We start from the raw sequence: 13,361 nt of genomic DNA, 5'->3' as shown, positions 1-13,361 counted from the left end.
CAGTATTTCTCTCAGTTTAACTTACGTGTGTCATTTAAAACTTGTAAATGTTTCATGGAGGAGTATATACCATTGAAGAGGTGTAAGTCCCCAAGGACAGGTAAGAGAAAGGCTTTGTTAGAGAGAAACACAAAGGTTGGCAGGACTTCATCACCTGGAGACACTGCTGAGTGCAAGACCACCCCTGTTTCAGGATCACCTTAAACTCCATATTAAGACGATGAGGATGGCCTATCAAGGCAAATTCTAAATTTAGAAAATGGAGACTTACATGGCTAACAAACTTTAAGAAATTAATCTTTTTAAATATATTTATTTTAAAACTTTAGTATCTAATTCACATTTAGTAAATAAAGCCAACTAACTTAATAGTAATGTTTTTCATTTTTAAAATTACATTTTTTGTATCTATGTATATTTCTGTGTCTATATCTGCACTAAGGTCCAAAACTTGTAGGAGTCCATTTTCACAATTGAGTACCAGGAATCAAACTCAGACTGTTAGGCTTGGTGACAAGAGCCTTTTCCTGCTGAGCCTTCTCCTCAGCCCAAAGAGGAATACATTATACACATACACATACATACACATATATATTAAAGGAAAGAAATGAGACAATGACTGCCGCGTCTTTGGACTAATAAATGGCCACGATTAAAACACTACTGCCACATTGTGTTATTATGATTTACTTTTATTAAGTGTGAAAGAAAAATATGGCAAAATGAATGTAAAATAAACAATGAATACTAAGCATATCTCTCTCACACTCTACATTTGTGTGTTTTGGGTGCTAATAAGTTATTTTCCAGTATTGTTATGGTTTTTGTTTTTGTTTGTTCACTTCTTTAAGGTAGTCTCCCGCTGTAGCTTAAGCTGTCTTTGAACTCACAGCAACTCTCCTGCCTCAACTTCTACAGTGCTGGAATTACAGTTATGAGTGACCATACTTAGCTTATAATTTTCTATTTAGATAACTTCTTGAAATGCATTCTTTGTAGAAAAACATACATAGCTTCTAAAATAACAAAGAATCAAATTTAAACTAAAAAATATTGTTGACCTTGATCACTTGTTCATTAATCTGTTAACTAATAAACTTAACTTCTACCAACTGAAAAAAATTCTTCAAAGCAAAGTAAAATTAGCAAGTGGGAGAGGAAGAGAGTAATGTGTGAGTCAAGAGACTGTACTCACTAACTCAGAACTACTCATGACAATCTCATCTCTCACTGTGAAAGTGCCTGGGAACTAGTGTGTGGTCCTATATCCATCAGACATCCTGAGGGAAAAGGGGGCTGAAGGAACAGCATATACAGGGCTTACAGCATGACCACCATCTAGGCTCAGAGCTTCAAGCGCTGTCTATACTGCTCCATGTGGCACAGCTCTGGGCAAGATTCCTTTTCCCTCTAGGTCTCAGTAGAGCCATGTAAAGTAGTCATGTCAATAACATACTTACTTCTTTTTTAACATTAAAAAAATGATTCCTTTATTAACTAATTAAAGCCACACATTGAAATAATACAAAATAACTTATGGCGATATGGGTACAGCAACAGGATAAACATTATATGGGATTACTAACATTCAAGAGGATATTTATATATTAAAGAACATGACTGTATATGTCAGGTATGACTGTTATAACAGAAAATAGAAAATACTGTAATCCTGCCAAAGCATAGGCTTTGATATGAACTTAAAATTGTTTCACAAGAAAGACCCTGTTCTAAATATTAAAGTTTTATGTGTAACCTAGTTTGGGAAATATATTTACAGACATGATCAAGCTACAAATTTTGAGATAAGGAGTTTATCTGGTATTATGTAGGCATCTTCTAAATTGTGTTCACAAATAAATAAATAAATAAATAAATATGATTTTATGAGTGAAACAAACTACTTTACTCTATGTCCCAACAAATTTTGATGTTTAGATAGGTACTAAATATGTAGGATGTAAATTTTTATGTTGAAATTTATTGTAATTTACAACATAAACTTGAAAGATTGAGATAAGAAATGAAAATTGTACTTTGGAACAATGATATATAATAACAAAACTAAAATTTTTGCACATTTCTGATAGAAAATAAAGTGGATTTAAACACTTGAAAATATGATTTTATAATGTTTATAAGCTTATAATTGGCTACTTCATATGCATAATAAATCCATGATTTTCCCCTTCAATCCTGAGTCTGTTGTCTTTTTTGTTGTTGTTTTTTTTAACTTTGATTGGATGATTTTTTATTTACATTTTAAGTATTATCTCCTTTCCAGATTTCCCCTCAAGAAACCCACTATCCCACTCTGCCCTTGCTTCTGTGAGAGGGCTCCCTCATCCACTCACCACGTTCCCACCCTGATACTCCCCTACACTGGGGCATCAATCATTGACAGGACCAAGGGCTTCTCCAGCCATTAATGCCCTACCATGCCATCCTGTCCTACATATGCAGATGGAGCCATAAGTTCATCCCTGTGATCTCTTGTGATCTCTTTTGGTGCTCTGGGCCATCTGGTTGGTGGACACTGTGGTTCTTATAGAATTGCGAACCCCTTCAGTTCTTCCTCTAACTCCTCCACTGAGGACACTGTTCTCAGTTCAATGGTTGGCTGCCAGCATCCACCTCTGTATTTGTCAAGCTCTGGCAGAGCTTCTCAGGAGACAGCTAGCTATATCAGGCTCCTGTCAGCATGCACTTCTTGGCATCTGCAATAGTGTCTGGGTTTGGTGTCTGTATAAGTGGTGGATACCACACACAGGTGGGGCAGTCTCTGAATGGCCATTTCTTCAGTCTCTGCTCCATACATTGTCTCCATATTTCCTCCTCTGATTATTTTTGTTCCTCCTTCTAAAGAGGTCTGAAACATCCACATTTTGGTCTTCCTTCTTCTTGAACTTCATGGGATTTATGAATTGTATCTTGGGTATTCCAAGCTTTTAGGTTAATATCCGCTTATCAGTGAGTACATACAATCCATGTATGTTCTTTTGTGATTGAGTTACCTCACTCAGGATGATATTTTCAAATTACATCCATTTGTCTGAGAATTTCATGAAGTACTGTTTCTAATAGCTGAGTAGTACTCCATTGTGTAAATGTACAACAATTTCTATATCCATTCCTCAGTTGAAGGACATAGGGTTCCTCTGTGATCATAGTTCTGTCTGCCTAATTAGGTGGTTCCAACACACTGCAGTAGACTGGAGGCTGAAAGGGCCAGGGACAAGGGTCAGGAAGACATAACAGTTCAGTGAGTACAGGAATAGTGGTTAGAAGAAAAAATAATGTCTAGCAATGGAATGCCCACCTGCTGGAACACACTAAACACTGTTCAGACACAGCCAAATAAGCATAGTGGGCCTGCTATCCTAACTATCAGGAGGCTAGACCTGGAGTCAGATAGTGGATTCCATGGTTTTCTGGGCATGGAGAGAACAATCTGGCCTCCAGGTAAGGATGCCAAGGATGTTTTCCCACTGCCAGCTCTCTTCTCCCTGGTCCCTTGTCCAGATAACAACTTCACCTCTGCAGCCTGCCCCTGACTTTCTTACCAGCTCTGGCCATGTGTTCTTCCTGCTTCTATCTGTCCTGTCATTGTTGCCAAGGACAAGCCTATGCTGCATTGTAGCAAAGCCATTTTAAGGTTTAAGGTGTCCAGGTGAGGGTACCATCACTGTCACATTGACAGTCAGAACCAGAAATGGCTGGCTCAGTTTGTAAGAGGATGATGAGCACAACTGGCTTTGATGCCAGAAGGCCAGGATCCTCTTCATGGCACTAACAGAGGGACTTCCTGGCCATCGCCTACATCTGCCCCTAAGGCCACCCTCAGATGGAATCCCAAGATAAAGCTGTGAAATTGCACTGAGCAAGTCCATCAACTGCCGCAGCAAAGTGCCCGTGGACCACAGGACTAAGACAAATGCAGGGTGGCCAGCTTATGTCAGACACAGGAAACTGTTCTTGGCTACTGGCAGAGAAGCCATTTTTGCCTGCACTCTCAAGATTTCAAAGACAGAAAACTAAGGGAACTGTTTGATAACTCTTTGTAGCTCAATTATACGGGGTTTGGCAACTTCCCTTCCTACAAACTGAATCAAGCTCCAGTTGATCTTTAAGGGATGAGTGAAAAGACACACTTACTTATCATGCACACTGAAACCCACAGACAGGTGCCTACAGAGAAGTGGTACACATGCTTACAATCATTGTTCATGCAACAATCCTTTGACACACAAAGAATCGTGACTTCAGTATGAAGCCCTATGTACTTCAAAATGTGCATAATTACCCACAGTTCTTAGACATATTTGAGCACTTTTCAGGGTTTCTATGGTTGCTAAGAAATACCATGGTCAAAACAGCTTGGGGAAGAAAGGGTTTATTCAACATTTGCCTCTATTTCACACCTTATCTTGAAAGGAAATCAGGATAGGAAGTTAAGCAGGGCTAGAATATGAAGTCTAGAGCTGCAGCAGAGGCATGAGAGGTGCTACTTACTGGCCTGTATATTCTAGCTAGCTCAGCCTGCTTCCTTATAGAACCCAGAACAACAGCCCCTGATAGGCACCACACACAATGGGCTGGGCCTCCCTCACAAACCACTAGTTATGAAAATGCCCTACAAACTTGCATACAGCACTATCTTATGGAAGTTGTTCTCAACTGTGACTCTCTCACTCCAAAGAAGCTTTGGACATTCATCAGTGTTGTCTTAAACATTCAGGCAGATATAAAGGTACGTGGACACCAGATCTCTTACTTGGGTATGCTAATTCACACCTGTGTATATACCGAAGTGTCCTTGAAGATGTACTGAACCCCTCTAGCACGCATGCACACACACACACACACACACACACACACACACACACACACACACAGAGAGAGAGAGAGAGAGAGAGAGAGAGAGAGACATATACATGCATACTCTTATCCATGATATTACCAAAAATGAGCTTAAGGCCATCCTGAGCTACATAGTGTGACTCCCCCATCTTTAGAAACCAAATCCAAAGGAAGGACATTATGCCACAAGCCTATATTCATCCATGTTTGTGTTCGAGAACCTGAATGAGAGGAATGTCCTGTGTTCGTAGCTGCTCAGCATAGGAAGCAACGTATCTGGTATTCAGACCATGCTACCAGTCTCTGTAATTTTTCACATCCTCACCTACTGCCACTCAACAAACACCTGCTCCACGTGTGATAAAGTTCACTCTCCTTCCAAGAGCCAAAGACCACCTAACACAAACCTCAAAACTAGATATGAGAATCCCACTATTGAAGTGTTGGTCAGAGCTGTCTAAGAGATTCAAAAATATACAGCCTATTATTATTATCATTGGTTGCCACCTTGAGATGAAATGTAAATCCCCATAGAAGACAATATGTACTTTAGGAACACAACTGAGAGGCCCCTAGCTGGAACTGACCTAAAAGATTCCCTCTCAAGACTAGCTTTCTTGATACCAGAAGGAACCATGGAAACTCAAAAAGGAAAGAGGAGACAGAAGTCCTACACAGCTATGAAAGCTAGGAACCAGATCAACTGCTGGGAAGGTATAATAACTCAAAGGGTGCAATAGTGGCAAACAGCAGCTCTGTGAATGGAGTTAAAGCCTACTCAACAAGAGGCGAAACATGACCGGTACTGGAAACCTTGCTAACTGCTGAATGCTATTAAAGTCAAGATGTCGTAGAAGAACCTACATTCGCTGCTTTACTGAACCAGCAAAATCATAGGACAGGTGCTGGCCTCCATTCCACCAGGAAAGACTTATACTTTTAGATTATCAGGTCTTCTCCACCTGCTCCTCTACACTCGAGTGTGGCTTTGTATGTGATCATATTTTATGGAGGGCTGAAGCTCTCTTCCCAACACTGCCCAGGACATCAGGAAATCCCAGAAGTTCTTCAAAAAAACCAACCACACTGCTTATTCCTCCTGGAAGCCTTTCCACACACAGAGAGACATAGGTTTCCACCCACTACACTATGTCCAGAGTTCTAGGATACTCCCTCAGCCATACACTTAATATCCTAGCCATATTGCATGGGACTCCAAGTGTGGAACAGTGTGGTCACTTACATAGAACTAGGGAGTTGAAACAAGGCCAGCTAGCATGTATCGTATGCCAGATTCCATGGTATCTTTCCTGTTTCCAGGTCTGTTATCCAGATCTGATGCCATACATGGAGTCCTCAACCCTACTTGCTCAAAGCCTTTGGGGGTAAAAAGGCACAAACTGTGGCTGGAACCTTTACCCTTGCCCCCAAAACCGGGTTCTATAACTTGTGGGTCAAAAATCTATCACTCACAGTTGGCACATGGGACCAAATTTGTGTCGCCTGCTCCAACCAAACCTCATAAACTCAAATCTTAGTGGGTTCAGTACAAGCCTCAAACATGTTGTAAGGAAGGAACAGAGAGGAGAAAAGAACATATCTGTGTCACAAAGCAGTGCCAGTATGTGCAAAGTCTGTATGATTATCCCCTTGCCTTCTTGTGTGATGACACTCTATCCCAGAAAGACAGCAAAGACTAATGACACACTGGACACAATGCCCCCTGTGTCCTAAAAGTAATGGTTATTGAAAGCAATCATCTTAATGGTTGTCTACTGCCCGTGATGCTGGGTTAAGAAGTATAGCATTTTCCTAGAAACTCTTTTCACATGTCTTAGCAAAACCAAACAAGACTTGCATCCATAATCCCTTTCATATATTTCAATACATGTAGGTATGTAAATGTCTGATGCAGTGTAATATGTGTCTAAATGTATCGGGGTTTTTCCTCTCTGATATTGTTTCCTAATCTTCCTTTGCATCTCCTACCCTGAGCCACACCAAGGGAACCAGGCACAGAACATCTCTCTCACAACATGCCCTCTCTACGTGTTTACCTTGTGAGTTTGACATGAAGCAAAATTCCTCAGAGCTGCAGGTCTGGGTCTTTAATAAATACTTGATCTGTTATGGAACGATATATCAGGTGGTGAAATGGGAGGGGTCATAGATACCTCAAAATCTGAGTTGACTTTAGGGTTCTTGCTGTTGTGTAGGAAGATGCCTTTAGGTGGAGCTTCCACCACCTTACTCTTCATGTTGATGCCTCTGTTTGCTACGTCGGCCCAGAGTCCCTGGTCCAGGAGAGAGCTATTAGCATGAGGAACAGGCAGTCTTATGTAGCCTATAGATTCTTACGATTGATGTGGCTCAAAATCACATTTATTTATTTGTTATGCATATTTGTTTATTCTTTTATTAAGTCATTCCTTTACTTATTTTATACATTTATTTTATGGCAAAGGGAATAGAACCCCGATCCATACTCAGGCTGAGAAAAGTCTGTATGGCTGTGCTATGTCTGAGGCCTGTAGATATACATATATGGACAAATATGCACATGTATGTATGCAAATACAGTATCTATGTTGATTGGTTATCTGAGAAATGGTCTCACTCTATGAACAAATCTCATAGTATTTTGTCCAGCAGTATCTATCATGCAGCAATTAACCTTCCTCAACCTCCACACTGCTGAGACAGTACTACTATTTACTCACTTGAATTTAAGACAGGATCTTGTTGTGTTGCTGGGACTGGCATGAAATTCCAACTTCTGGTGATCCTCTTGCCTCACTTTGAGGGTACAAGACATGGGAAAAGGATTAGGGAGTACCCAGGTAACTCTGGAGTCTATGCTCAAGCATGGTTGAGAAAGACTCATGGCCCCAATGACCACTGCATTATCTGGCCCTAACATCCCCCCACAGATATTATGTACTCAGTACTACCTACTGAGTCCAGCTGTATACTCATATTTCCAATTGTTCACATAACCTGGGAAAGGGCTCCCAACTATACCCCTGATACCCTGAGCTAATTTACTTTTTTTCAGGATACATATGTTTTCTGCAAAGACGGGCTTAAGAGATACTTTTTCACACTGCAGGAACACAGTCTCCTCCAGCTTTGATTGAAAAGAATTGTATTTGTCTTTAAGAAACACAGGTAGTCCAAAGTAGTTGTCTATATTTTTGATAATGTTGGTGTGTATATTCATTTCCTCAATGGTGTTTTGAAAATTGCCAGTTGCCGATCTTTCTCGAAAACTTAATTTTTTCTATCAACTTAATGGCCTCCCTTTGGCCATCTCCAAGAAACAATATAAGTATATTGAATATATCATGCCCTGGAAACTCTTTCCACATGTCTTAGCAAAACCAAACAAGACTTGCATCCACAATCCCTTTCATATATTTCAATACATGTAGGTATGTAAATGTCTGATGCAGTGTTGTATATAACTTTGTATCTTTCCTTGGAAATGTTTCATCTCTCTTATGATGATATGCATTCCTAAAACACATAACAAAATGGAATCATATTGAGATGTTTGAAGATAATCACAAATTAAAAAACAAAGCAAAACAGATGTTAATAAATCTTCACTCAAATAAAATTCAATTCGTACTTTAAAGGATGCTTCCAAGCATAATGAGCTTTCAAATGCTCAAAGAATTTTCCATTTTATAACTTTCATGGCATAAAGCACTGGTAAGAATGATAAAAATGAGTATATGCAAAGCTAATTCTTAAAGAAAAGAAGAAAGGTGAACATCCTACCAAAAGTTTTGCATTTTCTTGTAATAACATAGCAAACATAACACCTGGTTAGCAGACACTAAGGTATAGTAGGAAAAAAGGAATTAATTTCTCTTCTTCCTATTATACAGTAGAGTGACTATAGATAGGCACTTCATATTTTATAAGAGGTAAGAGGTAAATATTAGATGTTTCTACCACAAAGAAATACTAAGAATTTTAAGAGTTTTAAAAATTATTTTCAACATCATATCATGTTTACAGATATAATGCCACATGCTACACCATAAAAATGTACAACATTTCTATGTAAATTCAAAATAAAACAAAAATAAAATTATAAAGAGACCAAAAACACAAAAAAAGATATTTTATATTTTGCTTTCCTTTATGCTGATTCTAATTATCCTCTTAAAAAATATATTTTGCTTCAGGACTGGTTGCTTAACAATCTCCCCTGCCTGCCATGAACTCAGTGAGTCTTAAAAGTACATCCTTGCAGCCTTGAACAAATCTGAGAAATGAACCAGAAACCAAAGAATTCCTCTTGTTTTGTTATTGTACAACATAGGTTACTTTATTCTGGATTAGGAAGAGGTCAAATGCAAGTAAAATCAAACTTTTCAGTAAGAACAAGAATGGGGATAGACATTTTTATGTAACTTGACTCTTTATAAAATAGATTCATTTTATGAAATTAGTTGGGAAAATAAGAGTTATTTTTAAACCTTCATAAAAGCAAAAACATGATAAATTAAGACAATGCGAGTGCCACATCTTCTGTGTTTGCCTAAATGGAAAATTTTTTACCAAAAATCTGCAACAGTTTTGACAGAAATGCTCCTTGGACATTTTTCTTGAGAGGCATGATGTAGAGAAAGAGTGGATATTTAGACATGGCAGTATAAAAATAAGTATTTCACTAATTTCTCATATGCCATGGTAAGGAAGGTGTATTTCAAGAGAGGAAGAGCACAAAAGCACTTATCTTGCAGGAGAGTTTTAAAAATTTGGACTTCTAGAATGTAAACATTAATTGTGAAATTAAGACAAAGGACAGGAGAGAATCTCTCCAACACAGAGCAAGTCATGGGAATTAGTTTTGGAAGACCCAAAACTATGAATTATATACTAAACTTATGTACTATTTTTTGTCCCTTCTTTCATATAACATAGAACCATAAGGAGCCTGAAGGACTCTCTTTCCAATCAAATGGTTATAATATGATCAAGATTTATTTAATGCATACATGCTTATGGCAATTGTAAGATTAAACAGTAGTAAGAATGCCATGCAATCATTGAGACTTCTTTAATCTGTCTAATTAATTTAACTTTTCTTCCCTTGGAAGTATCCAGAGTATCTTGTGATGATACAAGGAATGTCATTCTTCATGTTTCATTTAACATTGAATTTGCAACTCCTCAATACTAAGGAATGTTAATATTTTTAAGTGTTTCTCAGCCACTCAAGATTCCTCTGTTAGGAATTCTCTGTTTAGCTCGGTACACCATTTTGTTAATTAGGTAATTTGGGATTTTGGAGATTAAAATTTTCAGTTCTTTATATATTTTGGATATTGCCCCTCTGTTGGTTGAATAGTGAAGAATTTTTCCCAATCTATGGGTTGATTACTCATGGTGACTCTTGCCTTGCAAAAGCTTTTCAATTTCCTGAGGTCCCATTTATCAAATGTTGATCTTAGATCCTGAGACATTGATATTCTTTTCAAGAAATTTCCACCTGTGCCATTGAGTTCAAGGCTCTTTCCCACTTTCTCTTTCATTAGATTCATTGTATCTGGTTTTATGTTGTGGTCCTTGATCCACATAGAGTTGAGTTTTATGCAAGAGGATTAATATGGGTCTATTTTCATTCTCCAACATACAGACGACCAGTTAGACCAGTAGCATTTATTGAAGATGCTTTTTTTCACTGTATGTTTTTTGCTTTTTATCAAAGATCAAGTGTCCATAAGTTTATGGGTTTATGGGTTATGGGTGTTCCGTTCTGTTCCATTGTTTGACTTGTCTGTCTCTCTACCAATATCATGTGGTTATTATCACTATTGTTTTTATTTATTAACTTGAGTATTTCTTATATACATTTCGAGTGTTATTCCCTTTCCTGGTTTCCGGGCAAATATCCCCCTAATCCCTCCCCCTCCCCTTCTCTATGGGTGTTCCCATCCCCATCCTCCCCCCATTGCCGCCCTCCCCCCAACAATCACGTTCACTGGGGGTTCAGTCTTAGCAGGACCCAGGGCTTCCCCTTCCACTGGTGCTCTTACTAGGATATTCATAATACCTATGAGGTCAGAGTCCAGGGGAAGTCCACGTATAGTTTTTAGGTAGTAGCTTAGTCCCTGGAAGCTCTGGTTGCTTGGCATTGTTGTACATAAGGGGTCTCGAGCCCCTTCAAGCTCTTCCAGTTCTTTCTCTGATTCCTTCAACGGGGGTCCTATTCTCAGTTCAGTGGTTTGCTGCTGGCATTCGCCTCTGTATTTGCTGTATTCTGGCTGTGTCTCTCAGGAGCGATCTACATCCAGCTCCTGTCGGCCTGCACTTCTTTGCTTCATCCATCTTGTCTAATTGGATGGCTGTATATGTATGGGCCACATGTGGGGCAGGCTCTGAATGGGTGTTCCTTCTCTGTCTGTTTTAATCTTTGCCTCTCTATTCCCTGCCAAGGGTATTCTTGTTCCCCTTTTAAAGAAGGAGTGAAGCGTTCACATTTTGATCATCCGTCTTGAGTTTCATTTGTTCTAGCCATCTAGGGTAATTCAAGCATTTGGGCTAAGAGCCACTTATCAATGAGTGCATACCATGTGTGTTTTTCTGTGATTGGGTTACCTCACTCAGGATGATATTTTCCAGTTCCAACCATTTGCCTACGAATTTCATAAAGTCATTGTTTTTGATAGCTGAGTAATATTCCATTGTGTAGATGTACCACATTTTTCTGTATCCATTCCTCTGTTGAAGGGCATCTGGGTTCTTTCCAGCTTCTGGCTATTATAAATAAGGCTGCTATGAACATAGTGGAGCACGTGTCTTTTTTATATGTTGGGGCATCTTTTGGGTATAGGCCCAAGAGAGGTATAACTGGATCCTCAGGCAGTTCAATATCCAATTTTCTGAGGAACCTCCAGACTGATTTCCAGAATGGTTGTACCAATCTGCAATCCCACCAACAATGGAGGACTGTTCCTCTTTCTCCGCATCCTCACCAGCATCTGCTGTCACCTGAGTTTTTGATCTTAGCCATTCTCACTGGTGTGAGGTGAAATCTCAGGGTTGTTCTGATTTGCATTTCCTTTATGACTAAAGATGTTGAACATTTCTTTAGGTGTTTCTCAGCCATTCGGCATTCCTCAGCTGTGAATTCTTTGTTTAGCTCTGAACCCCATTTTTAATAGGGTTATTTGTCTCCCTGCGGTCTAACTTCTTGAGTTCTTTGTATATTTTGGATATAAGGCCTCTATCTGTTGTAGGATTGGTAAAGATCTTTTCCCAATCTGTTGGTTGCCGTTTTGTCCTAACCACAGTGTTCTTTGCCTTACAGAAGCTTTGCAGTTTTATGAGATCCCATTTGTCGATTCTTGATCTTAGAGCATAAGCCATTGGTGTTTTGTTCAGGAAATTTTTTCCAGTGCCCATGTGTTCCAGATGCTTCCCTAGTTTTTCTTCTATTAGTTTGAGTGTATCTGGTTTGATGTGGAAGTCCTTGATCCACTTGGACTTAAGCTTTGTACAGGGTGATAAGCATGGATCGATCTGCATTTTTCTACATGTTGACCTCCAGTTGAACCAGCACCATTTGCTGAAAATGCTATCTTTTTTCCCATTTGATGGTGTGGCTCCTTTGTCAAAAATCAAGTGCCCATAGGTGTGTGGGTTCATTTCTGGGTCTTCAATTGTGTTCCATTTGTCTATCTGTCTGTCTCTGTACCAATACCATGCAGTTTTTATCACTATTGCTCTGTAATACTGCTTGAGTTCAGGGATAGTGATTCCCCCTGAAGTCCTTTTATTGTTGAGGATAGTTTTAGCTATCCTGGGTTTTTGTTATTCCAGATGAATTTGCAAATTGTTCTGTCTAACTCTTTGAAGAATTGGATTGGTATTTTGATGGGGATTGCATTGAATCTGTAGATTGCTTTTGGTAAAATGGCCATTTTTACTATATTAATCCTGCCAATCCATGAGCATGGGAGATCTTTCCATCTTCTGAGGTCTTCTTCAATTTCTTTCTTCAGAGTCTTGAAGTTCTTATTGTACAGATCTTTTACTTGCTTGGTTAAAGTCACACCAAGGTACTTTATATTATTTGGGTCTATTATGAAGGGTGTCGTTTCCCTAATTTCTTTCTCGGCTTGTTTCTCTTTTGTGTAGAGGAAGGCTACTGATTTATTTGAGTTAATTTTATACCCAGCCACTTTGCTGAAGTTGTTTATCAGCTTTAGTAGTTCTCTGGTGGAACTTTTGGGATCACTTAAATATACTATCATATCATCTGCAAATAGTGATATTTTGACTTCTTCTTTTCCGATCTGTATCCCCTTGACCTCCTTTTGTTGTCTGATTGCTCTGGCTAGAACTTCAAGAACTATATTGAATAAGTAGGGAGAGAGTGGGCAGCCTTGTCTAGTCCCTGATTTTAGTGGGATTGCTTCAAGTTTCTCTCCATTTAGATTAATGTTAGCGACTGGTTTGCTGTATATGGCCTTTACTATGTT

At 38.9% G+C, this 13,361-nt stretch overlaps 1 protein-coding gene across 18 annotated transcripts in view; it reads right to left on the bottom strand.

Moving 5' to 3' along the window:
* Positions 1-13,361, bottom strand: part of LOC102549174 (ankyrin repeat domain-containing protein 26-like) — a 246,026-nt gene that overhangs the window by 147,588 nt on the left and 85,077 nt on the right. For 9 of the 18 annotated variants that reach the window (XM_063276818.1, XM_063276821.1, XM_063276817.1 and 6 more), the window contains 3 exons: positions 7,581-7,656; positions 7,035-7,154; positions 678-3,219 (listed from right to left, as the gene is read on the bottom strand). The exons of 8 other annotated variants lie outside the window; for them this stretch is intronic. Coding sequence is in view for 1 of the 10 variants with exons in the window: in XM_017600749.3 (XP_017456238.1) it covers positions 7,587-7,656 (70 nt within the window). In the remaining 9 variants the exon portion in view is untranslated. Of the gene's footprint in view, positions 1-677; positions 3,220-7,034; positions 7,155-7,580; positions 7,657-13,361 lie in introns of those variants that run through there. One more of the 18 variants, XM_063276820.1, reaches the window with a different exon arrangement.

The sequence above is a fragment of the Rattus norvegicus genome, chromosome 17, assembly GCF_036323735.1.
Source record: "Rattus norvegicus strain BN/NHsdMcwi chromosome 17, GRCr8, whole genome shotgun sequence".
In the NCBI taxonomy this organism is placed as follows: Eukaryota; Metazoa; Chordata; class Mammalia; order Rodentia; family Muridae; genus Rattus; species Rattus norvegicus.
Note: the sequence above shows the minus strand (reverse complement) of the source record. Positions and strands in the feature narration are given on the sequence as shown.